At 45.8% G+C, this 26,243-nt stretch overlaps 1 protein-coding gene across 3 annotated transcripts in view; it reads left to right on the forward strand.

The window, feature by feature from the left end:
• c13h5orf22 (chromosome 13 C5orf22 homolog) overlaps positions 1-25,630 on the forward strand; it is an 80,348-nt gene extending 54,718 nt beyond the window's left edge. For all 3 annotated transcript variants that reach the window (XM_061695068.1, XM_061695070.1, XM_061695069.1), the window contains 3 exons: positions 13,551-13,617; positions 21,774-21,913; positions 24,381-25,630. In XM_061695068.1, coding sequence (XP_061551052.1) covers positions 13,551-13,617; positions 21,774-21,913; positions 24,381-24,549 — 376 coding nt within the window. In that variant the 3' untranslated portion in view covers positions 24,550-25,630. The remainder of the gene's footprint in view (positions 1-13,550; positions 13,618-21,773; positions 21,914-24,380) is intronic.
• Positions 25,631-26,243: the final 613 nt, after the last annotated feature.

Consider the following 26,243-nt stretch of genomic DNA (forward strand, 5'->3'; position numbering starts at 1 on the left):
ACCCATAGGCCCAAACCTGTCCTATAACCAGAATTGGCTGACCAGCCTGCTTCAGCCGAAGGGCCAAAAGCATCTCTAATAACCTTTAACGCTTCACTACACTGGTCATATTATCTGTGTTATCTGTTATCAAAGTGTAACATAACAAGCATCTCCTGTCAAATTCAGAAAAACACAAACCTCCCTGCTTAGCCAAAATGTAGTTGTGCCATATCGTGTATAAGCAAAGTTAGTCTATGGCTACTCAAATTCCTTAATCCTTTCATTAGCAAATCCCTGCTAAGTGTACGTTATATTATCAATATGATCAGCCAAAAAAGTAACTCCCTACCATGGAAAAAATCCAATGCCCCATTTCTCTCCTAGACTAATTCCAATGATATGCCTCTAATTTATGGAACTGCGCCAATTCTCTCTTAGTCCTGGTACCTTTAACTCCAACAGGCTTAACAGCCCCCCCCCCCCCCGCTTAATCGTTATTACATCATAAGGAAGCCGTAATGTCACCGCATAGCAACATCCAGTCCTACCATAAGGTAAAATGTCTTAAGCCTTATCTCCACAGACCCACCAAATATATTTAAAATTCCCCATAGTACTGTTTCCAACTAACGTACGGTTTGTTACCTGCAACGTCACACACTGACCCTTGTCCTGCAAATAAAATGTCACCGAATATGTCTTAAGCCTATCCCCGAATGGCTGTACTTTAAATTTCATCACGTAATATACACACTCGGAAATTCCCATATACCTTCCTGGACTCCCCATGAATCTCATTTGTTGATTCTACAGGTCTCACATCTATCGAGTCAGGGAGAGCTGATTGCAAACCTTCATGCTTTCCTAGTAAGTCCAGATATTGCAGATCTTCCATCCAGTCACACTCTGTACCGCACACTCTGATATTATTTTGATACCACAGAAGATAATGATCTGGTGGCTCGGTTTGTACGAAGTCTAACCATCTTAACAAAGCATGCTGGCAATAGCGGCGCAATGGCACCGGTATTGTTTCAAAAATCGATAATGACGTACTGGGAGGCGGAACCCTGACCAAAGCATGGTCCTTTAACTAAACCCAAATCTCTAACTGAATAAGTCAAATGCAAATACCACACATTCCCGCCTGCCCTAAGGTCGTCGCCCTGTAATGCAGAGGAGTCAAAGCCAAATGCCTTCCATTTAGCTTGACGTTTCTTTAAATCCCCTAAGTCATCCTTCACGACTACTTGTGACGACTTTGGACCGGAAAAATAGTCCTTATCACTTTCGCTCGTGACTAGCCTTTTCTCAGGTGCTATGCCGGCTGTCTTTACAGCTTGAGAGGTCAGAACGGCCGTTTTTCTTTTGCCATCCGACTTTGAGGGATCATTATTCTGTCTACTGTCTTTAGAGAAAACTATACTTCCTTTAATAGTTATCCCTTTGGATGGGGCTCTAATTCATCATTTTTCTTCTACCAGGTCGACCACAGGAGTCTTATAGGCTAGCTCTAAGAATTTAGTAAGGTCACTGCTATTATACGGTAACGGTCTTATACAAGAACATGTATATTGTCCCCAGTCTGTGGTTTGGACATGTTGTATGAAAAATGCACAGTCACCTTTGACCTCAAACCTCCTCAGAGTAAACAACAAGAAATTATCGTCTAAAGTTAACTTTGGCAGATTAATTTTTTTCCATGATTATCTTTCCACTTCGCACCTTGTTTACAGTATCATATTGCGGACACACACACGGTAGTACAATGGAATTCCCCAGAACTCCCTCAACTGTAATCATCGTACCATTCAGGTTTACATCTTTGATGGTCTGGTCTTGGACTCTGAGGCTCAGCTGTTTCCGGTCAGCTGGAAACAGTGATTGTGACCGAACCAGTCAGCTGTCCGCTGACTGGATCTTTACCGCTCTCGATGACCTGGGTCGTTCTATGTTCTGAAGTTGTGAACTTGAGTTCCCCTGGGCGTGTTGAAGATTGACGTTTCTGAACCATTTTTCTCTTCTCTCAATGAGTGCGTCATTGCTGGTAGTGCCAAGACCATGCAGCTCAGGATCAATAAAGGCCATATCCCTCTCAGTCTGTATTTTACTTTGTTGTTGTCCACTGCTTCTCCTTCATCTTCTCCTTCGGGTATATTAACTGGTCCGGGTCCATCCTTCTCATGTCCATACCTCTGTGTGGTTTCTTTTTCTGGTACTTTGACACAGTGCGACAAATGGTACCAGGTTGGTGACACTTTAACTTGGACCACTGTTCCAGTGCTACGAACAACTTCAAATGGACCTTGTCGGCGTTCGTTGAACCACTTCCTCCTGAAAACGTTCACAAATACCTTAACGCCAGGTTGCACTGTGTTCTTTCTATGTTCCTCGAGTCTCTCTTGAGCTTCTGCCTGTCAACAACATATGTCGATAAAGACCTATATAAAGTCGACTTGGACAGGGACAGACTTGGATCTTTCCCGCTAACGCGCAACACGGTGACAGCATTCGTCTACCGATAACCAATTCATGTGGCGTCATGTGTAAGTCTCAAATTTCACTCGACTGACATGCCATTAACGCAAGAGGAAGCGCAGATATCCAGTTGAGACCCGTATGTTGACAAATTTTAACAATTCGATTTTTCAAAACACCGTTCATCTTTTCACAAATGCCCTGACTTTGCGGATGATATACAGGTCCCAATCGCTGCTTAATTCCTAATGTTTGCAAAATTACTCTGACCGTTATATCCATAAACTCTTTTCCATTTTCAGAAGAAATCCGATTTGGAAGTCCACACCAGCTTATGACCTCACGACACAAGAATTTAGCAACAGAGTGAGCATCTTTCCATTTAGTTGGGCTTGTTTCAGGCCATTGTGAAAATCTATCCACGACCACCAACAGGTATCTTTTCCCATCAATTGGTTTTACCATATCAACGAAGTCCACAACTATCAACGAAGTCCACAACATAGGCCCATTTGGCGTTGGAATGTAACCTGAAGCTGTCGTCACCCCTCTCCAGACATTATTTTTTAGAAATATGGTGCACCTGCCTATAACATAGTTAATTTGCTCCAGCAAATATAGTGCCCAAAAACCATATTGTTTTGTAATTTTCCTCTTCACTTCCCCCCTTGCCTCATGAATTAACAGACCCAACAGGTCCGGGGGTGACACTATGCGACCCTCATGATTTCTCCATAAACCAGTTGAGTCTTGGCACGCTCCCCTATCAACACACAGCTGCTTGTCAATTGGCTGTACTGCCTCTTGTAGTAAAATAAATTCCTGAAGCGTTATCATGTCCTCCAAATAAACTTCATGTGTAACCGAAAGAACTTTCGCAAGTTTATTTGCACCCGTAATCGCCTTAGCTGCTTCATCAGCTGCTTTATTGCCCAGGGAGACTCTTGACGCATCAGATTTGTGTGCTGCGCACTTGGCGATAGCTGTTTCACTAGGTTTCATTATCGCTCCCAATAGTTTCAGTCTCTGTGCATGTTGTTGTATGGGGGAGCCATCTGTTTTCTTGAACCCTCGGTTCCTCCACACATAGCCAAACAGGTGACAAACATTATGTGCATGTGCTGAGTCAGTATAAATTGTTACATGTTTTCCTTCCGCTAACAAACATGCTTCGGTCAAACCCACTAATTCCGCAAGTTGAGCGGATGCTGGTTGAGGTATCGTTTCAGCTTTTACAAATACAAACCCCGAATCTACTGCTCGCACAATCGCATAACCTGCACTCAAAGGTTCCTCAATACGATAAGAACCATCCGTCCAAAATTCCAAATCTCCCTCACGCAAGGGGAAGGCTTGCAAATCTGCTCTTAATCTGGAATACTTCTCAGCCTCGTGTATGCAATCATGGGGTTCCCAATCTTCTGAAGTTGGCAAAAGTTCAGCAGGGTTCACAGTGGTACACCTTGCCAGAGTCGTATCTTCGTGCTCCAAAAGTCGAGAATAATCTCTGAGCCTGGACTCCGTCAAGGTCTACCTGCCGTGATTCAAGAGATTTCGAAGACTGTGATGTGTAAGAATCTTCACTGGTTATCCCATTGTAACAGCTGATGCCTTTCCATACATGAAGACAAGATGGCGCCGACCCGTGTGGGCACCTCGGTTACGCGATTGCTAGTATTGTTTTTGTGTTTTTCGTTCGTCTTTGGAGACGTTACACGACTCACTTACACAAGGGGAGACTTGCTAACCATCAAGGAGGCTACTCCTTGATGGCTTTCTTTCACCAACTTTTGCAAATCCGCTCAGTTTTTTCCCCTGAGTTACTCACCGGAGCAGTGACCACGGTCTTTGGCGCATGGAGTCGTAGGCGGCGCCACAGAGGGAAGCGAGCCGACATCTAAATGAAGCTCCGCAAGAGAGGATACAGATTGGCGTTTCCGTCGATCCACTCGCGAATCTACGCTCCCTACCCAACAAAATGGATGATAAAGATCAGAAAAGACTTCTGACGTTCCGCCGCCATGTGCTTTACAGAGACTAGCTTTGTGAGGCTGTACCCGATGGCGCCGTCATGCTTCCTGGCTTCCAGCTTCACCAGGCAGACCGCGACATGGAATCATCGGGGAAAACAAAAGGTGGCTGGATATGCTTCTATATCAACAAAAAATGGTGTACGGACATCACAGAGCTCAGCACACACTGCAGCCCGCATTTAGAGTCGCTGTTTTTGAACTGTAAGCCATTCTACTCACCTCGTGAGTTCGCATCATTCATTCTCGCCGGTGTCTACATTCCGCCTCAAGCTAACACGGACGCCGCACTGCTAATGCTCGCCGAACAAGAAAACGAAATTGAAAAAAAAACACCCGGACTCACCCCTCATTATTCTCGGGGACTTTAAGAAAGCTAAACTCAACCACAAACTCCCTAAATACAAGCAGCACATCGACTGTCCCACCAGGGAAAATACAATTTTATGATATACTGCTATACTACGCTAAATAACACATACCGTGCCACACCTCGTGCAGCCCTGGGCTCGTCTGATCACTGCTTAATTCACTTAATACCTACATACAGGCAAGAACTTAAATGCGTGAAGCCGACAGTGAAAACAGTGAAAAAGTGGACCAATGAAGCAAAGATAGAAATTCAAAGCTGTTTATAAACTGCACAGACTGGAGTGTCTTTGAAAATTCAGCTGGCAACCTGGATGAATATACAGACACTGTCACATCCTATATTAGTTTCTGTGAAGATGTGTGTGTACCAACAAAGACATTTCGCACATTCAATAACAACACGCCGTGGTTCACTGCCAAACTTAAGCAACTTCGCCAAGCTAAGGAGGGCGCATATAAGAGCGGGTACAGGGCCCTGTATAATCGCACTAAGAACCAGCTGACTAAAGAAATTAACATTGCAAAGAAAAACTATCCAGCAAAGTTGGAAAAACAGTTTAGCGCTAATGACTTAAATCAGTCTGACATGCATTGCAATCGCTGACCAATTACAAGCGACGATCACCCCAAGCTGAGCAATAGTACACTAGCCAAGGTGTACACTTTCACCTCTGTCCGCTGCTCTTCTCTCTCTACACGAATGACTGCACCTCAACGCACCGGCTCCTGAAGTTTGCAGATGACAGCACTGTCATCAAGTATGTCAAAAAAAAAAAAAAAAAAAACACAAGGAATTTGTCTCCAGTAGTTCGAGCCCCTCTAGTACGACAACAGACAGTCAATTGACAGAGAACACTTTTGAGACATAAAGCCATTGACAAAAAAACAGTCACTGAGCAATAAAGGGTTGCTCGTTGTCTGGTAATGCCGGTTCATTTTTTTCTTTTTTCTTTTTTTTTTGACAATTGTGCAAAAGATGCAGAGTCCTCTATCACTTAGAGCAGTTTGAATGACTAATATTGCAATAGTCCGGTGCAATAACCATTGTGCAAAGGGCGATGAGACTTCAAGGAGTGTATCCAGTTTAAAGTGACGAGTAGTGCGATAATCTGGGACAATGTTGATTATGCAAATGTTGCAGATACTCCTCAATCAGTGTGCAAATGGAGCAGATGCTACCCTGGCATGAGTGGGCAGTATTGGTCAACAACAGATATGCAAATAGTGCAGCGTGACGAGACTACTACAGTGAGTGCACGAGTAATATATAATTGGCCCCACAGAAATGTGACAACGAACTCAAGTCAAAAAATTGCCAGCATGTTGTAATGGAGTTGGAGGTTAGGTGTTTAAGAAGTTGATTGCAAGAGGGAAGAAGCTGTTGGAATGTCTGCTAGTTCTAGTTTGCATTGATCGGTAGCGCCTACCTGAGGGAAGGAGCTGGAAGAGCTGGTGACCGGGATGTGGAGGGTCCGAGAGGATTTTGCACGCTCTTGTCTTAGTTCTGGCAGCGTGCAAGTCCTCAAGGGTGGGTAGGGGGGTACCGACAATCCTTTCAGCAGTTTTGATTGTCCGTTGCAGTCGGAGTTTGTCCTTTTTTGTAGCAACACCAAACCAGACTGTGATGGAAGAACACAGGACTGATTCAATGACCGCTGTGTAGAACTGCCTCAGCAGCTCCTGTGGCAGGCCGTGCTTTCTCAGAAGCCGCAGGAAGTACATCCTCTGCTGGGCCTTTTTGAGGACGGAGGTTATGTTGGTCGCCCACTTCAGGTCCTGAGAGACTGTAATTCCCAGGAACTTGAAGGTCTCGACGGTTGACACAAGGCAGCTGGACAACATGAGGGGCAGCTGTGGTGAAGGATGCCTCCTGAAGTCCACGATCATCTCTACAGTCTTGAGCGTGTTCAGCTCCAGTTTGTGTCGGCCGCACCACAATTCCAGCCTCTCCGCTTCCTGTCGATATGCAGCCTCGTCACCGTCCTTGATGAGGCCGATGACAGTGGTGTCATCTGCAAACTTCAGGAGTTTGACAGTCGGGTGCGCTGAGGTGCAGTCGCTCGTGTAGAGAGAGAAGAGCAGCGGAGAGAAGACACAACCTTGGGGCGCCCCAGTGCTGATGCTGCGTGTGGATAAGGTGGCCTCCTTCAGCCTCACCTGCTGTGTCCTGCCCGTCAGAAAGCTGTAAATCCACTGGCAGATGGCAGGTGAGACGCTGAGCTGGAGAGGGTTAGGCAAACAGCAGGGGTCCAGCAGGGGACCTGTGATTCTCTTGAGGTGGTCCAGCATGAGACGTTCAAAGCACTTCATAACCACAGATGCCAAGGCGACAGGCCTGTAGTCATTTAGACCCGAGTTTGCAGGTTTCTTGGGGACTGGAATGATGGTGGAGCGTTTGAAACAGGATGGTACTTCGCACAGTTCCAGAGATCTATTGAAGATCTGAGTGAAGACTGGCGCGAGCTGGTCCGCGCAGACTTTGAGGCAGGATGGGGACACATGGTCTGGGCCTGCCGCTTTGTTAATCTTTTGTTGTTTGAAGATGTGCCTCACATACTGTTCGCGGATGGTTAACTGAGAAGTCGTGGTGCGGCTGGGTGGGTGTGGGGTGTGAATGTGTCCTTTTCAAATATGCAGTAGAAGGTATTCAAGTCGTCGGCTAGTGTGCTATTGTTCTCAGCTTGGGGGGATCGTCGCTTGTAATTAGTCAGCGATTGGAATGCATGCCAGACTGATTTAGAGTCGTTAGCGCTAAACTGTTTTTCCAACTTTACTGCATAGTTACTCTTTGCAATGTTAATTTCTTTAGTCAGCTGGTTTCTAGCTCGGTTATACAGGGCCCTGTCCCCGCTCTGATATGCGACCTCCTTAGCTTGGCAGTCCTTAAGTTTGGCAGTGAACCAACGGCTTGTTATTGTTGAAAGTGCGAAATGACTTTGTTGGTACACAAAACTCTTCACAGAAACTGGTATAGGGTGTGACAGTGTCCGTATATTCACCAGGCTGCCAACTGAATTTTCAAAGACACTCCACTCTGCAGTCTAAACAGCTTTGAAGTTCCATCTTTGCTTCATTGGTCCACTTTTCCACTGTTTTCACTGTAGGCTTCGCACATTTAAGTTCTTGCCTGTACGCCGGTATTAAGTGAATTAAGCAGTGATCAGACGAGCCCAGGGCGGCATGAGGTATAGCATGGTATGCGTTTTTTAGCGTAGTATAGCAGTGGTCAAAAATGTTATTTTCCCTGGTAGGACAGTCGATGTGCTGCTTGTATTTAGGGAGTTCGTGGTTGAGTTTAGCTTTGTTAAATTCCCCGAAAATAATGAGGGGTGAGTCCGGGTGTTTTTTTTTCAATTTCGTTGACTTGTTCAGCGAACGTTAGCAGTGCGGCGTCCGTGTTAGCTTGAGGTGGAATATAGGTGGCAGCCAGAATGAATGATGCGAACTCACGAGGTGAGTAGAATGCCTTACAGTTCAAAAACAGCGACTCCAAATGCGGGCTGCAGTGTGTGCTGAGCTCCGTGACGTCCGTACACCATTTTTCGTTGATATAAGCATATCCCGCCGCCTTTTGTTTTCCCCGATGATTCCATGTCGCGGTCTGCCTGGTGAAGCTGGAAGCCAGGAAGCATGACGGCGCCATCGGGTACAGCGTCGCAAAGCCAGGTCTCCGTAAAGAACATGGCGGCGGAATGTCCGAAGTCTTTACTGGTCTTTATCAGGAGATAAAGCTCGTCCATTTTGTTGGGTAGGGAGCGTACATTCGCAAGATAGATCGACGGGAACGCCAATCTGTATCCTCTCTTGCGGAGTTTCACCTGGATGCCGGCTCGCTTCCCTCTGTGGCGCCGCCTTCGCCTCCATGCGCCGAAGACCGTGGACGCCGCTCCGGCGAGTAACTCAGGGGAAGAAACTGAGCGGATTTGCGAAAGTTGGTGAAAGAAAGTCCGGAGTAGCCTCCTTGTGTAAGTGAGTCGTGTAATGTCTCCAAAGACGAATGAAAAACACAAAAACAATAATAGAGAGCGCTTAACCGAGGCGACCACACTGGTAGGCCCCATCTTGAATCATCTGTGTGTGTGTCTGTGTGATTTTCAAAGCATTTGCCGTAACCAGCCCTTTTATTTGTGGTTCAATTCCTCGACTTGCTTCCTCCTTTAATGTGTATTTACCTTTCCAAGGCGGTCTAGTACCTGGTCGAAGCTGAACTTTAACAGGCTGCGCGATTTCACAAGTCCAATATCAGTACTGTGTTTTGACCACAGACCTTCAGAAACGTGTTGCAATATTTCTTTTTTCTAATCGGGCCTGTGCCACAGTGAGAATTGAGTCATGTGTTAGCTGTAATCTGTGGACAGCCATAGCCTTGTGATGAGATTATAATTTTCACAATTTTTTTATCCTGACTCATCCAAATAGTTCTGTTTTCTGCATGTTGAGTGAAAATTGCTGTTTCTGCTCCCTTCATCATTTTGCCCACGTTTCTGTTCATATTCTTCAGCTATCATTAAATTCACGAGGGACACTGTCCTCAATTTTGTGTTCTTTATCAAGATACTTGTCTTTGTGTATTTTCATGGCTGCTCCTTGTGGTCCCAATATGATGCAGCTTGCATTTAATTGTACTTGCCTAGGTTAACGGTTCAGCCATTCTTCGGCATCTCAGTGAGTAGCATCTTTGTAGTATTGGAGTGTACAATGATATGGGTACTTTGGGAATCTTGCTCCAGGTGTGTTGGCAACAATAAACATTTCCCACAATTTGACGGGCTCCAGTATCTCTTGGCTGATGTTTCCAATCCAGAACACAGATGCATCAGTAGTGTCTGTCGTCACCAGCATTTGCCGACACACACTGTAGGGCACATCAACTAGGAAGCCATCTGGTATGCACTTAATAGTACAATTCAATTTACATAAACCATCTCTCCCCAAGAGAACAATTGTAGTATGTTCTGAAACCAATATAAGCAATGTAATACTTTGCGTCTTGCAATGGAGCTGTTTTGGTTTTGTTGAGGGAATCAGCTCTTTCACACCCTCGAAGCCGATTGTCCTTTCAAACCTGCCGGACATAGGGAGATGTATAGCATCTTCTGGTCGGATGCAAGTGACAGCAGCTCCGCTATCAACCAGAAACTTGAAGGTCTCGACGGTGATCCACTGATATCAGTGGATGATAATTTACCTTCACCATGACTGGATTCTTGTTCCGGCCTTGACAGCACGAGTTGACGTCCCCCCTCGGGTCTTCTGGGCACCCCTAGAATCTGTGTTCTTGGCTTCCGCAGGGGTTCAGAGGACCTTGAGGTGGGTGAGTTTGACTGTATGCATTTGTAGTGCCGCCACCTTTAGAAGGGCTTCCCCCATTCTGCCAACAAGAGCGCCCCAAGTGTCCCATTTCGCCGCAGGTAAAACACGGGCCAGGTGTCTGTTGAAAGTCTTGATTAAGATCCAGATCCAGCCTGCCTTCCTCTGTTGCCATGGCCCCTCCCCCCTCCAGAATCGTCCCCACCATCCGTGGTGGTTGGAGAAAAATTTGGTTTGGCACAGGAATATTTGGCTGAAGCTGAGGTTGAATGGATTGTGCTACATTTGGCTGGAATTGTGGTTGACTGAATTGGATCGGGCTTGGCTGGAACTGAGTCTGTAACACTACTGCTTGCTTCTTCTCCTTTTTCATCCCAGCCAGCTGTATCTTTTTTTTTTTTTTTGTCCTGTTCGGCTGTTAGGTCAAGCAGAATGGAAAATCTGTATCCCTTTCATGCCGGAACAGTTTTACTGTGTCACAGTGGAGTTTTTAAGCTTCCGCTGTGGTATTATAATTGAGGTTTATTGAGAATCAGACTTGATCAGTCGAACAGAACAAAGTTTCTAGAAGGGAGAGAGAAACAAAGACAGAAGACAAAGCACTAATTGTAAACAGGATGTAAATCATTAGATTATCTACAACAATGAAACATTAAATATGAGTGTTGCATGGGGCTGTAGTGCTACACCCTGTGAGGGAAGGACAGGACAAGATAGAACAGGACAAGGACAGGAAAAGAAGCATGCAGCGAACGCCCGCTGCAACCAAGCCGGCGGCGTTTTCGATCGAAGAAGTCGGCCATGCGGCCCCAATCGCTTTCCTTAGCCACGATCGGTCGGCGGGGCCATAGCGAGCAACTGTCGGCATCCCGGACGGGTCCTGCACGCCTCCGAGGGCCAGAGCTCGGTCCGCCGCCAGGTCAACCGGCAGGAAAATTATGAGCGCACACCAAATGGGACAACAACTTTCCTTTCCTATTTCTTTTCGTGCATCTGGCTTTTCTTCAACCAAACCTGCTTCGTTTCCGCCTGAGATCCGGAGGAAGACCACTCCCAAATACCAGCTGATATTCGTTCGTGAGTCGACACTGCAGTCCTTACTATGATGTACAACATCAGTGCTTAATAATTGTGGGGAAATTACTAACTTCATATGAAATCCCAACTTTGCCTTCTCTCACACTGACTCAACACATTCAACGCTCACGCGCTCATTTATTTTAGCCCAGCAACCACACACATGATGTCCTCTTTTCCATTTTTGTACGCCTCATTTTCTTACTTTCTTTTACCCTCAGTGTTTTTCTTTTTTCTGTAGTTTGTAGTTGTGTGTTTCATTACATATACCATAAAATTCCACTCTTGGTTGTATTTTGTGTGTGTTCTGAGTTTAAGTAAATCTCTGTAACCTAGGACTCAAAATGTTGTAGAGTGTAGCAACCTCCAGATTATGAGACTGATTAAAAAGGTTTGTCGTCATTTCGCCGAAAATTAAACTTGTAAAAAGTGACGTGGTGCCCTTTTCCGAGACATTGGCTTGATTTAAACAATTAAATTCAAAATTACGATAAACCGGAAGTAACACAAACGTTGCTCCTGGCTTATTACTTTCTCCTAAATTACTTAAATTCTTATTTGACCTATAACCGCTACAACGACATTTCCTGTTATTCCTATACTGATGACGGTCAGATTTATATGCCAAAAAGACGCCTAATCCTTTCAACGATTTTGTTACGTCTTGAAGACATTAAAGCTTGAATGGCCTTGAATTTCTGAAACTTTGATGAGAAATCCCTCATTGTTGAGTTGAGCGCTTTGGCACACTTTGTGAAGCTAACTCTCAAACTTGGGTCTTAAGTTAGACAGTGATTTTAAATTGGATTGGATAATCATCGTTGTAGTTAAGTGTAGCTTTTTCCACCTCTGGATTTTCTCCAAATATGATATACCAATGCATTTCAAACCCACCAACACCCTTACATTAAAGCTTGTTTACCCCAAGGACAAAATCCTGGTGGCAAACTCAGGAATGTTGTTTACGTGGTTCAATGCAGTGTGTGAGTACAACGACCTCTACATGGGCGAGACGAAACAACTGCTTCACAAACGCATGGCACAATATCGAAAGCCAGTGTCTTTGGGTCCAGAATCAGTGGTTCATTAGCATCTCAAGAAGAACGGACATTACTTCGAGGACAAAGTCTAAATTCTGGATAGGGAGGATCGCTGGTTTGAAAGAGGTGTAAGAGAAGCCATCTATGTCAAACTATAAAAGCCATCTCAAAATAGAGGTTTGAGACAATCTATCTTTTGCAAATAATGTCCTGACCTGTCCAAAGGTCACCTCATTCACACGGGTAGAGTGATCCCAACGAGCTGTTTTGCAACGTGTGAGCGATGGGTTATTTTGCAGGACGGTCAGTTTACCAACCACACGGGGCAACAATAACAATCTATTGTTGACCACACCTAAGGAACACACCCACGAGGCATAAATACGGAGACTCAACACCTAAAACGTTTGAACTGAAGAAGTTTTTCGGATTAAAGGCGAAACATCTTCAACAAATGAACAGTTGTCTTGAATCAATCTTTGTGGACTGGTAAAGGTGAGGCCTTTTCTTATACAGCAGCAATTTAAAATAGTAACACATGCCTTCATCATATCTCAGCTGAATTACTGTAATGCATTTCACTTGGAGTCAGGCAGTCCTCCCTCAAACCTATCCAGTTGGTCCAAAATGCTGCTACACGCCTCTTAACTGAAACACATAAGAGGGAGTACATAACCCCTGTCATGGCCTCCTCCATTGGCTGCCTGTGCACTTAAGAGTCCATTTTAAGATTTTGATATTTGTCTTCAAATCTTGAAATGGTCTCGCCCCACCTTACCTCGCTGAGCGACTCCATGCCTAACCTTCCCGGTAACTCAGGTCAGCTGACTAACTGCTTCTGGAGGTATCAAAGTCTAAGTGGAAGCTTAGAGGGTATAGAGCCTGTTCCATTGCTGGTCCTAAACTGGGTTAGGGTTAGGACAACAGACAAGCGCCCTAACTGCCTATTTTTAAAACCTGCCAAAAAACCCATTTATAGTCCTTCCGTTTTTACCCTGCCCTTGTTTTGGTGTTTAATTTTTATTCATTTTTATTGTTTTAACTTTGTTTTGTCGTCACTAAATTTTGTATTGATGTACAGCACTTTGTTTCAGCTGTGGTTGTTCTTAAAGTGCTATATACGTAAATAAAATTGAGTTGAGAATTTTGTTATAAAGTCCAAGCTTTCACTGGCCACATAAAAGTATGTGGATGCCTTGACTTTGACTTTATTTGAGACTTATTTCCAGAGTGCATAATTTTCTTTTTTGTCTGTCTTCAGAAAGGCTTGTTTTGTTCACCTGGTTTCCAGTTTGAAGTCAAGAAATCCTCACCCAGATTATGAAATGGTAAGAATGATCAATGTTTGTACACAATGTACACAATAATAATTTAACTGCTACAACTGCTCATAATAATGACTATTTTTGTAAATTCATTGAAATTCTGTGCCCATAATGTACAATCACATGGATGAGGGCATGTATTGGCCCCAAGAATCTCTGCTATTATCAGATGATCTTTGTCTTCCCCAGACTTGGCCATTTTACGACCGTCCGTGCTTAACTTTAAGGATGGTGGTCTTTGGCTCATACTCAAGACATTTTCCTCCTCCAAACATGGCGGGTTAATGCCAAATACCTCAACTTTGGTTGCATCTGACGACAGCAATTTCTACCAAGCCTTCCCTCAGTTTTAGTATATATAGTAGGTGTTCACTGGCAAATGTGAAGTGGGCCTGTACATATTTTAGCTTGACCTTGCGGTCAACCCCAAGATAGTGGTCAAGATTTCTTGCAGTGTGTTAACTCTTTTCCTGGTGACTGAGGTCAATTGCCCTCAGATCATCCGACTGTGTACTTTGACGCTGCTCCCTTATATTTCTCATCATCATTCTCACTCCACAAGGCAAGATCTTGCATGGAGCTTCTAACTGACAGAAATTGATTGATTCATATTTCATGCCTTCCACTTTCGAATAATGCCACCAAGAGTTGTCACTTTCTTACCAAGCCTTTTGGTGATTGTTTTGTAATCCATTTCAGCCTTTTGCAAGTCTGCAATCGTGTTCTTTACATTTTTGACAGCTCTTCAGTCTTGTCTGTTGTGGTACTGATCAGTGGTTCTCAAACTTTTGACTACTACAATACACATGCTGTGCAGTGACTACTACATTATAGTAAAGTGTGATTTCTAGAGTTGCCCCGATCCGAACACGCCAGATTGTTGTTGCTGCAATTATTTCTGGGAACCTCAACTGTCTACCAAGGTCAACTGGTAACTGCCAGCCCCTTTCTGTGAAAAGCAGCCCCCCTGGCTCTTCTTTGGGGGCTGGGGCTCCTCGCCTGCTCGAACAAAGGAGATTGTACACTTGGAGGGATGTTGCCTCTTGCTGTTGTTCATGCCAGTTCAGATGGAGTCTGCTAATGCCTCTTCAAGTCAACTTTAATGTCCCTTGAAGGAAATTTGTTTTGCAGGCAAGGAAAAAAACATAAAGACACAAGTAAGATTACATACAATCAACACAACCCTGGAAGAGGGATGAATACACGATAAAACCATAAAACCGTAAGGGACAACTGGTGGCAGGAACATCATTATATTTCTGTATTGTCAAAAAGTGTCACTTTTTAAAATTCAAAATTAACTGTGTGATGGTTGAGTTACAAAAATGTTTTTTCACCATGTTTGACATTTGGCACTCTGAATCTCCTGCCTTGAGAATAGGAGCTGGAACTCGGCATGTAGAGGATGATCAGGACACAGTATAATGCCCTGAACCTTACCTATGAACTAAAAGGCATTATTTGTGCAACTAACCCAACTGACTTAATATTCATTCATTAATGTTTCAACTAAAAGTTAAATATAGCATTGTTAAAATAATTACTCGGAACTGTTTATCACGCCCCACCTCGAGCCGTCACCTTATCGTGGTGGAGGGATTTGTGTGTCCCAATGATCCGAGGAGTTGTCTGAGGGCTTCACGCCCCTGGTAGGGTCACCCATGAACGGGTCCAAGGTGAGGGACCAGACAAAGACCCCTTATAATGATTACAAATTACAAATTACAAATATTGGACCTCGATTTCCCTCACCTGGATGCGGGTCACCGGGGCCCACCTCTGGAGCCAGGCCTGGAGGTGGGATTCGAAGGTGAGCGCCTTGTGGCCGGGCCTGCACCCATGGGGCCCGGCCGGGGACAGCCCGAAAGGGTAACATGGGTGTATTTAACGTGGAATAACTTATATGAAAATCCATCCAGCCATCCATTTTCTTCCATTTATCTGGGGACAGGCTGTGGGGGCAGTAGCTTAAGGGGAAGCCGAGAGTTCCGTTTCCACAGCTACTTCGTCCAGCTCTTCCGTAGGGATCCCAAGAAATTCCTAGGCCAGCTGGGAGACAGTCTCTCCAGTGTGTGGCACAGCCCGAAAGGGTAACATGGGTCCCCCTACGCATGGGCTCACCGCCTATGGTAGGGGCCATAGGGGTCAGGTGCAGTGTGAGCTGGGCGGTGGCTGAAGGAAGGTACCTTGGCGATCCGATTCCTGGCTACAGAAGCTGTCTCTAGCGACATGGAATGTCACCTCTCTGGTGGAGAAGGAGCTCGAGTTGGTATGTGAGGTCGACAAGTTCCGACTAGATATAGTCGGGCTCGCCTCCACACAAGGCTTGGGCTCTGGTACCAGTCCTCTTGAGAGAAGTTGGACTCTCTTCCACTCTGGAGTTGCCCACGGTGAGAGGCGTCGAGCAGGTGTGGGTATACCTATTGCCCCCCGGCTCGGCGCCTGTACATTGGGGTTCACCCCGGTGGGCGAGAGGGGAGCCTCCCTCCGCATTCAGGTGGGGGGATGTGTCTTGACTGTTGTTTTTGCCTATGCACCGAGTACCAGTTCAGCGTATCCCCCTTCCCCTTTTTGGAGTCTTTGGAGGGGGTGCTGGAGAGCGCTGGGGACTCCATCGTTCTGCTGGGGGACGTCAATGCTCACGTGGCCAATGACAGTAAGACCTGGAAGGGCGTGATTGGGAAGAACGCCCACCCCCAATCAAAACCCGAGTGTTGTTCTGTTATTGAACTTCTGTGCTCATCACGGATTGTCCATAACAAACATAACAAACTGGAGTTCCTAAAGGCTCTGGATGTTGTGGGGCTGTCCTGTTTGACACGCCTCTGCAACATCGCGTGGACATCGGGGACAGACTGGGATGGTGGTCCCCCTTTTTAAGAAAGGGGACCGGAGGATGTGTTCCAACTACAGAGGGATCACACTCCTCAGCCTCCCTGTTAAGGTCTATTCAGGGGTGCTGTAGAGAAGGGTCCGTCGGGAAGTCGAATCTCAGCTTAAGGAGGGCCAGTGTGGTTTTCATCCTGGCCGTGGAACAGTGGACCAGCTCTACACCCTCGGCAGGGTCCTCCAGTGTGCATGGGAGTTCGCCCAACCAGTGGACATGTGTTTTGTTGACTTGGAGAAGGCGTTTGACCGTGTCCCCCTTTTTAAGAAGGGGGAACGGAGGATGTGTTCCAACTCCAGAGGGATCACACTCCTCAGCGTCCCTGTTAAGGTCTATTCAGGGGTGCTGTAGAGAAGGGTCCGTCGGGAAGTCGAATCTCAGCTTAAGGAGGGCCAGTGTGGTTTTCATCCTGGCCGTGGAACAGTGGACCAGCTCTACACCCTCGGCAGGGTCCTCCAGTGTGCATGGGAGTTCGCCCCAACCAGTGGACATGTGTTTTGTGGACTTGGAGAAGGAGTTCGACCATGTCCCCCTTTTTAAGAAGGGGGACCGGAGGATGTGTTCCAACTCCAGAGGGATCACACTCCTCAGCCTCCCTGTTAAGGTCTATTCAGGGCTGCTGTAGAGAAGGGTCCGTCGGGAAGTCGAATCTCAGCTTAAGGAGGGCCAGTGTGGTTTTCATCCTGGCCGTGGAACAGTGGACCAGCTCTACACCCTCGGCATGTCCGCATCACTGCAAACGCTGCACCGATCCGCCTGTCGATCTCCCGTTCCATTCTTCCCTCACTCGTGAAAAAGACCCCAAGATACTTGAACTCCTCCACTTGGGGCAGGATCACATCCTTGACCTGGAGACGGCATGCCACCCTTTTCCAATTGAGGACCATGGTCCCAGATTTGGAGTTGCTGATTCTCATCCCAGCCGCTTCACACTCTGCTGCGAACTGCTCCAGTGAGAGTTGGAGGTCACTGCTTGATGAAGCCAACAGAACCACCTCATCTGCAAAAAGCAGAGATGGAGGCTGAGGCCACCAAACCGGACCCCCTCTATGCCTCGGCTGCGCCAAGATATTCTGTCCATAAAAGTTATGAACAGAATCGGTGACAAAGGGCAGCCTTGGCGGAGTCCAACCCTCACCGGGAACGAGTCCGACTTACTGCCGGATATGCGGACCAAACTCTGACTCCGGTCGTACAGGGACCAAACAGCCCGTATCAGGGGTTTCGGTACCCCATGCTCCCGAAGCACCCTCCACAGGACTCCCCGAGGGACACCGTCGAACGCCTTCTCCAAGTCCACAAAACACATGTAGACTGGTTGGGCGAACTCCCATGCACCCTCGAGGACCCTGCCAAGGGTGTAGAGCTGGTCCACAGTTCCACGGCCAGGACGAAAACCACAGTGCTCCTCCTGAATCTGAGATTCGACTTCCCGACGGACCCTCATCTCCCGCACCCCTGAATAGACCTTACCAGGGAGGCTGAGCAGTGTGATCCCCCTGTAGTTGGAATACACCCTCCGGCGCCCCTTCTTAAAAAGAGGGGATCACCACCCCAGTCTGCCAATCCAGAGGCACTGTCCCTGATGTCCATGCGATGTTGCAGAGGTGTGTCAACCAGGACAGCCCCACAACGTCCAGAGCCTTTAGGAAATCCGGGCGAATCTCATCCACCCCCGGGACCTTGTCACCAAGGAGCTTTTTAACCACCTCGGTGACCTTAAACCCAGAAATAGGGGAGCCCGCCTCAGAAAACCCACACTCTGCTTCCTCATGGGAAGGCGTGTTGTGGAATTGAGGAGGTCTTCGAAGTATTCTCCCCACCGACTCACAACGTCCCGAGTCGAGGTCAGCAGCGCCCCATCCCCACTATACACAGTGTTGGTGGTGCACTGCTTTCCTCTCCTGAGACGCCGGATGGTGGACCAGAATTTCCTCGAAGCCGTCCAGAAGTCTTTCTCCATGGCCTCACCGAACTCCTCCCATACCAGAGTTTTTGCTTCAGCAACTGCATTCCGCTTGGCCAGCCGGTACCCATCAGCTGCCTCAGGAGTCCCACCGGCCAAAAAAGCCCGATAGGACTCCTTCTTCAGCTTGACGGCATCCTGAGTCCAGAAGTCCAATAACAGAACACCGCTTGGGTTCTGATCGGGGGGGGGGGCGTTCCTCCCAATCACGCCCTTCCAGGTCTCACTGTCATTGCCCACATGAGCATTGAAGTCCCCCAGCAGAACGATGGAGTCCCCAGCGGCAGCGCTCTCCAGCACCCCCTCCAAGGACTCCAAAATGGGTGGGTACTCTGAACTGCTGTTTGGTGCATAGGCACAAACAACAGTCAGTACCCGTCCCCCCAGCCGAAGGCGGCGAGAGGCTATCCTCTCGTCCACCGGGGTGAACCCCAACATACAGGCGCCAAGCCGGGGGGCAATAAGTATACCCACACCTGCTCGGTGCCTCTCACCGTGGGCAACTCCAGAGTGGAAGAGAGTACAACCCCTCTCGAGAGGACTGGTACCAGAGCCCAAGCCGTGTGTGGAGGCGAGTCCGACTAAATCTAGTCGGAACTTCTCGACCTCACACACCAGCTCGGGCTCCTTCCCTGCCAGAGAGGTGACATTCCGCGTCCCTAGAGCCAGCTTCTGTAGCCGGGGATCGGATCGCCAAGCTCTCCGCCTTCGGCCCCTGACCAGCTCACACTGCACCCGACCCCTATGGCCCCTCCCACACGTGGTGAGCCCATGGAAAGGGGGACCCACGTTACCCTTTCGGGCTGTTCCCGGCCGGCCCCCATGGTTGCAGGCCCGGTCACCAGGTGCTCACCTTCAAGCCCCACCACCAGGCCTGGCTCCAGTGGGGGGCCCCGGTGACCCACGTCCGGGCAAGGCAAAACGAAGTCCATTGTTTGTCATCATCATTAGGGGTCTTTGAGCCGTGCTTTGTGTGGTCCCTCACCTAGGACCTGTTTGTCATGGGTGACCCTGCCAGGGGCATAAAGCCCCAGACAACTTAGCTCCTAGGATCAGTGGGACGCACAAACCCTCCACCACGACAAGGTGATGACCCAAAACGGAGGTCAGACCTGTTGTCAGAGCAGAGCAAAAATCGCATCAGCCTCAAACAATAACCTGACCTGAAGGTATCCTTTGATCAGGCAGCATGATGAAAGGTGGGCCTGTCCCAAAGGAATGATCACAGAAACCCAGGTATGGTGGGAGGTCCAATGAAAAGGATAATGTTAGATTTATTTTCTTGTCTCTCTCAATCATCCCACTATACTCCACATTAATTGAAAGTCTGGAGGTAAAGGTAAATCTTTGACCGGCGTATTGATGGAGACCCCTGCAGGGGCTGGAGATTCTGACTGCGTCTTGGCTGTAGTGCCAGTCAAGGTCAAAATGGAAGCACTGGGACGTTTTGCACAGAGGCGCTGCTCAGAGATCTCAAGGTTTCAGGAAGAAGAAAAGAGATTCTTCTCAAAACAATGAATAAAGATGATGATGTCAGTTCATTAATGATATCTGGCATTGAGGTATGTGGTGTGGATGACAACACACTGGTAGACCTTCCAGTCGTGCTCACACAGAAGAAGATCCCTGTGTCCAAGGAAAATATCACCACTTAAGAATATGTGGACCAATGACCATATCTACACCAAGTAGGATTATATCACATTGATGCAGACATAGGTCTGTTAATAGAATCAAATGTTCCAAAGGCCATGGAACCATGGATGATTATTAACAGGCAAGGAGACGGCCCATATGTTGTGAGAACAACATTAGGTTGGACCATTAAAGGGCCTCTACAAAAGGAGTCGGCTCCACAGTATGGTCAGCCAATTTTCATGTCACACGGAATCTCCATTGGTCAACTCAATGAGCTTCTGCAGCAACAATTCAGGTTCGACTTTCCTGAAAGCCAGCATGATGAGCAGATGCAAATGTCTGTGGAGGACGACATTTTCATGGACAGTCTCAAAATCAGCCAGAATGTTCGAGGGTCATTTGAACAACCTCACTCCTATAGTCTGTCTCGTCCCCGTTGCTGATGAGACCCATCACAGTTGTGTCGTCTGCAAACTTGATGACGAGGTTGGAGCTGTGTATCGGTGTGCAGTCACAGGTCAGCTGGGTGAAGAGGAGGGGGTTCAATACACATCCTTGAGGAGCCCCCGTGTTCAGGGTGCTGGTGCTGAATGTTTTGCTGCCGACTCGTAATGCCTGCGGCCTCCCTGTCAGAAAGTCCAGCAGCCAGTTGCACATTGAAGTGTTGAGCCCCAGCTGGTCCAGTTTATAGATCAGTTGTTGAGCAATGATGGGGTTAAATGCTATGAAGTCTTTGAACAGCAGTCTGACATATGAGTCCTTAGAATCCAGGTGTGTGAGGGCAGAGTGGAGCGCGGTGGAGACAGCGTCATCGGTTGACCGGTTGGACCGATATGCAAATTGGAAGGGGTCCAAGGAGGGCGGGAGGGAGGACTTGATGTGGTGTATGACTAGCCGCTCGAAGCACTTCATCAGGATGTGGGAGTGAGTGCTATTGGACGGTAGTCATTGAGGCAAGATGGTGACAACTTTTTCGGGACATGGATGATGGTGTTGGATTTCCTGGGTGGCTTCAGATGTAGTATTTTATCATTTTGCTGATTTGTGCTGATATTTAACGTGGTGGATTGTATTTTTTCACTAAAATAAGCAAATTCAGTGCATTTATCCATCTATCTTTATGACTCGGCGGGGTTGTGAGCTTGTCAACCACAGCAAACAGAGTGCGAGTATTGTTGAAGTTCTTACTGATGATTTCAGAAAAGTGTTGCTGTCTAGCCCTAACTAACTCTTGGTTAAACTTACAAAGACTGTCTGTAAAGGTCATAGTCAATTTGGAGTTTAATTTTTCTCCACATATGTTCAAATTATATATATATATATATATATATATATATATATATACACACACACACATATATATACACATATATATATATATATATATATATATATATACACATTTATGTGTGTGTCTATATATATATATATATATACACATGCGTGCCCTGTGACTGACTGGCTGAATACTCCCTCTTGCCAAAGTCAGTTAGTTTCCAGCTTCCCCTTGACCCTTGTACAAGATAGGCTGTAAAGAAAATGATTGAAAAGATTGATTTCTTTACTCAAGTAGTGTAGCTTTTTTTTCCATTTGATTCTTGTTCATATTGACTTTGATCACTCATACGCTGTTGTCCTTAATACGTATTAATCTTTTCTCATCCACAGGTACATCAGGCAGGTTTAACCTGTGACTCAATCGAGTTGCCTCATCATATTAGCTCTGATGAAGAGATTGACAGACTTATGTCAGCTGTACAACGGCTTCTGGAGCACCTGCCCAAACCTACTCTGGTGACGATGTCCAGGTGAATTGTTATCAGTTAGCTTCAAGCCTGATGAGTCTCGGGCAGGGGTGGGCAGACGTTTTGGCTCCGGGGCCACTTTGACTTTTAAAATTTGACAAGCGGGCCAAGCCAGGACCAGATGCTTACATGTAAAAAAAAAAAAAAAAAAAGGCATTGTAGTGTTAATACTTAGATTTACTTTTAATTAGAGTTTACGCCGATCTGATCGGTGTTATCGGTATCGGCCAATAATTAGCATTTTATGCTTATCGGCTTTCATGTCATAATTCGCCGATCCGATCAATGGCGTTGTCGATCGGCTCTGCAGAAGACATTTAACTCCGCATCGCCGTTGCAAATGAATCCAAAAGCTAGTTTATTTTTAGCCTTGTCTTGTGGCGCAGTACTGTAACTATCTGACAGCCAATAAAGTTTTTTTCATCTTGTCGGTTAAAAACACGTCACGGGTGTGGGACTATTTTGCGGTGTCTCAGACAAACAACACTTTAGTTATTTGCAGTCTGTGCACAACTGAAGTACATTGTGGGGAACGTCATCTAAATGCTTCAACACAAATTTGATCGGGCACCTGAAGAATGTACACGAGGAGGCGCATGCCGCGTTCAAGCAACGCAGCGTGAAAAAAAGGAAAGCCAAACGTACGCAAACTCTGGACAACACCCGTCCATATAGCCGAGAAAGTTAGAGTAAGCAGGTCTTGAACAGTATTTATTAAAGTAATTTAATTACAGTATATCTCTTATCCACAGTACCAAAAAAAAAAAAGCATTAGCTTAACTGTACCCATTACTTGGTAATGTACGCCACACGTTACAGTTACGTCAACATGAACCAAATAAATAATAATAATAATAAAAATAATAAATAATAGTGTTAAATCAGCAACTTAGTGCAGAATTGACATGACAACACAGTACAGAAAGTACCTAAACATAAACAGGCACACTATTCTCGATACACTCTAAAGACTCTTAACTGACAGATGGATGTCGATTGTGGTCCATGAAGGTGTGTGTGTGTGTGTGTCTGTGTGTGTGTGTGTACGGGCGTGTGTGTATGTGTGTGCATGCGTGCGTGCAAACGTGAAAGTGAGTGGCGGTTTGATATACATACAAACACACACACACACACACCATTGCTCCCACCATCGTAATTTTGATGCGAAGAGCGACAAAAGATGACAAGATTACGCAACTGTTTAACTCGCAAAGCTGTGGGTGATTGACGGCGCGAGAAGTACTCAGCTAAGGCAGCGCGTCAAACTACCTCAAAGTCCAGACTACAATGGAGTTGAAAGTTCTCAATTTTCATTGTAAATACTATTTAAGATAAGTATTGTAAGTCCTTCAGTGAAACAGGCATTTCACACTTGACACACCAGTAAAACTGTATTATTTATGTGTAAATAAAAAAGTACCAACAATCAAATACTTTTTACAAAGGAACATAACAAAAATAGTGTGGGGATAGTGAAATTGTGCATTTCTTTGCATGGTATTGGTACTTTTATGGTATTGCACCGTCACTGTGCATTGTAGACTCAACAATCACCTCCTAATCTTCCCCTTATTAAGAAATCAGCAGTCTTTGTGAACGGTCAAATGCTATTGAATGGCTGGAGTGTGAGCTTTCGAGTCACCAGTAACAAATCACGACTTGCTGAGAAACAATGACTCAAAAGTAACTGCAGTTTGGTTACTCTCCTGGGGAAAGTAATGCTTTACTTTACTCCTTACCCAAAATAGCAGAATCTGGGGTAACGTGTTACCAGAATCACTGCTCAGCACTCACTGTTGAGGAACCACTGCTCAGCACTCACTGTCGACTTTTCTTTTCTTTGGCCCTCTCCTGGTTGAAGAAGGGTTCAGAGCCGTAGCAGAGTAAAAACAGAACAGCCAAAGTCAAGACAACGTATCTCTGTACCTACTGCGCTACCTGGTGGAACCACAGGGCATTACAGGACAACCTAGTGGAACCACTGGGCATTACAGCACAACCTGGTGGAACCAGTCGGCATTACAGGACAAGGTCAAATGAATGTAGTCATGATTTTGATATGATTTGAGCGATTCTGTACCAATCTTTGGCGGGCCGGATTAAAATGGTCCACGGGCCGGATGTGGGCCGCAGGCCATAGTTTGCCCACCCCTGGTCCAGGCCATTACAGTGTATCCCTGCATATTCACAGTTTGTCATTCGCAAATTCAGATTTTTTAAATTAACCCATCCTCAGTTATTTCTCGAAAAACTCTCTTATTTGCTGTTTTGATAAAGTGAGTTGAGGAGCTTCTTGTAGACATTTAGAAATATATAAACCTCGTTAAGGGGCATCAGTTACTCGTTGTTCGCGGCAAGGCTTGGTCCCTATCCCCCGCAAATAGCGAGGGTTTACTGTAGGTAAGACTCTACTGATTGTAAACTAATAATGATTCTTATTCTGCCTTGTGTATTTGTGCATGTGTTTTAGATCCAGTCTAGATGAATACTGTCCTGTAGAGCAAGTGGATTCAGTCCAACACAGAGTACTGGCTGTACTAGAAAAGCAGTATGGACCATTGGACATACAAAAGGACTATGAAAATACTAACACGGAGGTTCAGGCCCACCAACATACATCCAGGACTCCCAATAAGTGATCTAAATGTTGTTGTGACAAGCGCTCTCTGCATGTAAATGTCTATTTTCTTTTTTGTCTGCATGTTTATATAGTATTCATGCCAAAACTGGTAAAAATAACATGCATTTTTTTTCTTGTAGCATACAAGTTTTATTACTGTATGTGAGTGGCCTCGCTGAAGCTCAAAAACAAAAGAAAAATAAAACAGAGCACTTATATTATTTGAAGTTAATATCATCTATAAGAGCAAGATCAACCATATCTGAAGTAAGCTAAGATGGACAAAGTCTGGGAGAAACAAACGGAAAATTTGACAAGTTGATTTGTTGTAGTCCATGCATCTCCTTCTACCCCAAAACAAAGGAGTCCTCATATCCATACATAGAGCAGTTGTGGCTGCAAGCACTTATGCAGCACCAATCCTTGGCCGAACCAGAACTGGAGATTGATTTTCCAGGTTGCTGATGTGTTGGGCTAAGATGATACAGGCAACCTCTCACAACTGCACCAAGCTCAGGCCGAGTAATTTACCTCAATGCCAAAGTGTGAAAATGAGTCTTAATTCGGGATTTAAACTTTTCTACTGAGGTAGCACCTCTAATATCCACGAGTAGGGCATTCCAGAGTACTGGAGCCTGAAAAAAAATGCTCTGCAGACTTCTTACTGGCTCTTGGAGTCACCAAAAGACCAGCGTTTTGCAAGCATAGTGTAGTGACTGATTAAAGTATGATTTTTACACCACTTTTATGGCAAAATTTGTAGACTAAATCCAAGTCGATGGGCGTAGTCTTGTCCGGTCCTACCGTCCTCTTGGACAACCTTTGACTCCCACCTCTTCTGCTCTCCTTCGTGTCTGGCTCTCGTTTTAACCTCAGCACGGCTCGACCGTGCCTACGCCCCTCCCCTTTCTTTTGTTCAAACACACGGCTTTCAAGACCCAGTGACTGTTTTTTTTTTTTTGTCAATGTCTTTATGTCTCAAAAGTGTTCTGTCAATTGCCTGTCTGTTGTCGTACTAGAATGGCTCCAATTACTGGAGACAAATTCCTTGTGTGTTTTTGGACATACTTGGCAAATAAAGATGCTTCTGATTCTCCCAACGAGGCGTGACAAACAACAATATTTCTTCTTCCAGCTCTTTTGTTTTTGTTTTATTTTTCTGCATCTTTTATCTTATACAACCAAACCTGTCTCTGTGCTTCCCAAGACGACCCCACAGAATAATGAACCTACGGTCGTGAATACCACAAGTGTTGCTAGAATGTACAATATTATTGCCTATTAATTTTTGGGGAAACTAGTAGCGTCACACAAAATCCCAACTTTGCCCTCACTTTGACTCAACGCATTAAACACTCACATTTTCAACTTTAGCCCCACAACACACGATGTTCTAGTTCCCTTTTCGTACGCCTATTTTTCTTTCTTCCACCATTATTCATGTTTCCTTTTTGTAGTTAGACCCCTTTGTGTGTTTCCCTATAGATTCCTTGTAGATTTCATTAAATATTCAATAAAATTCCACTCCTTGTTGTGTTTAGTAAGGAAACCTCTGTCATCGAGACATCGATTTCGTAAACTGTAACAACCTTTAGATTATGAGACTCATAAAAGGTTTCTCGTCGCTTTCCCTAAGTTTTATACATATAAAAAGTGATGTGGTGCCCTCTACGAGACAGAATAGCTTGATTTATAATGTTAAGCGTCAAATCA

This window comes from Phycodurus eques, chromosome 13 (assembly GCF_024500275.1).
Source record: "Phycodurus eques isolate BA_2022a chromosome 13, UOR_Pequ_1.1, whole genome shotgun sequence".
In the NCBI taxonomy this organism is placed as follows: domain Eukaryota; kingdom Metazoa; phylum Chordata; class Actinopteri; order Syngnathiformes; family Syngnathidae; genus Phycodurus; species Phycodurus eques.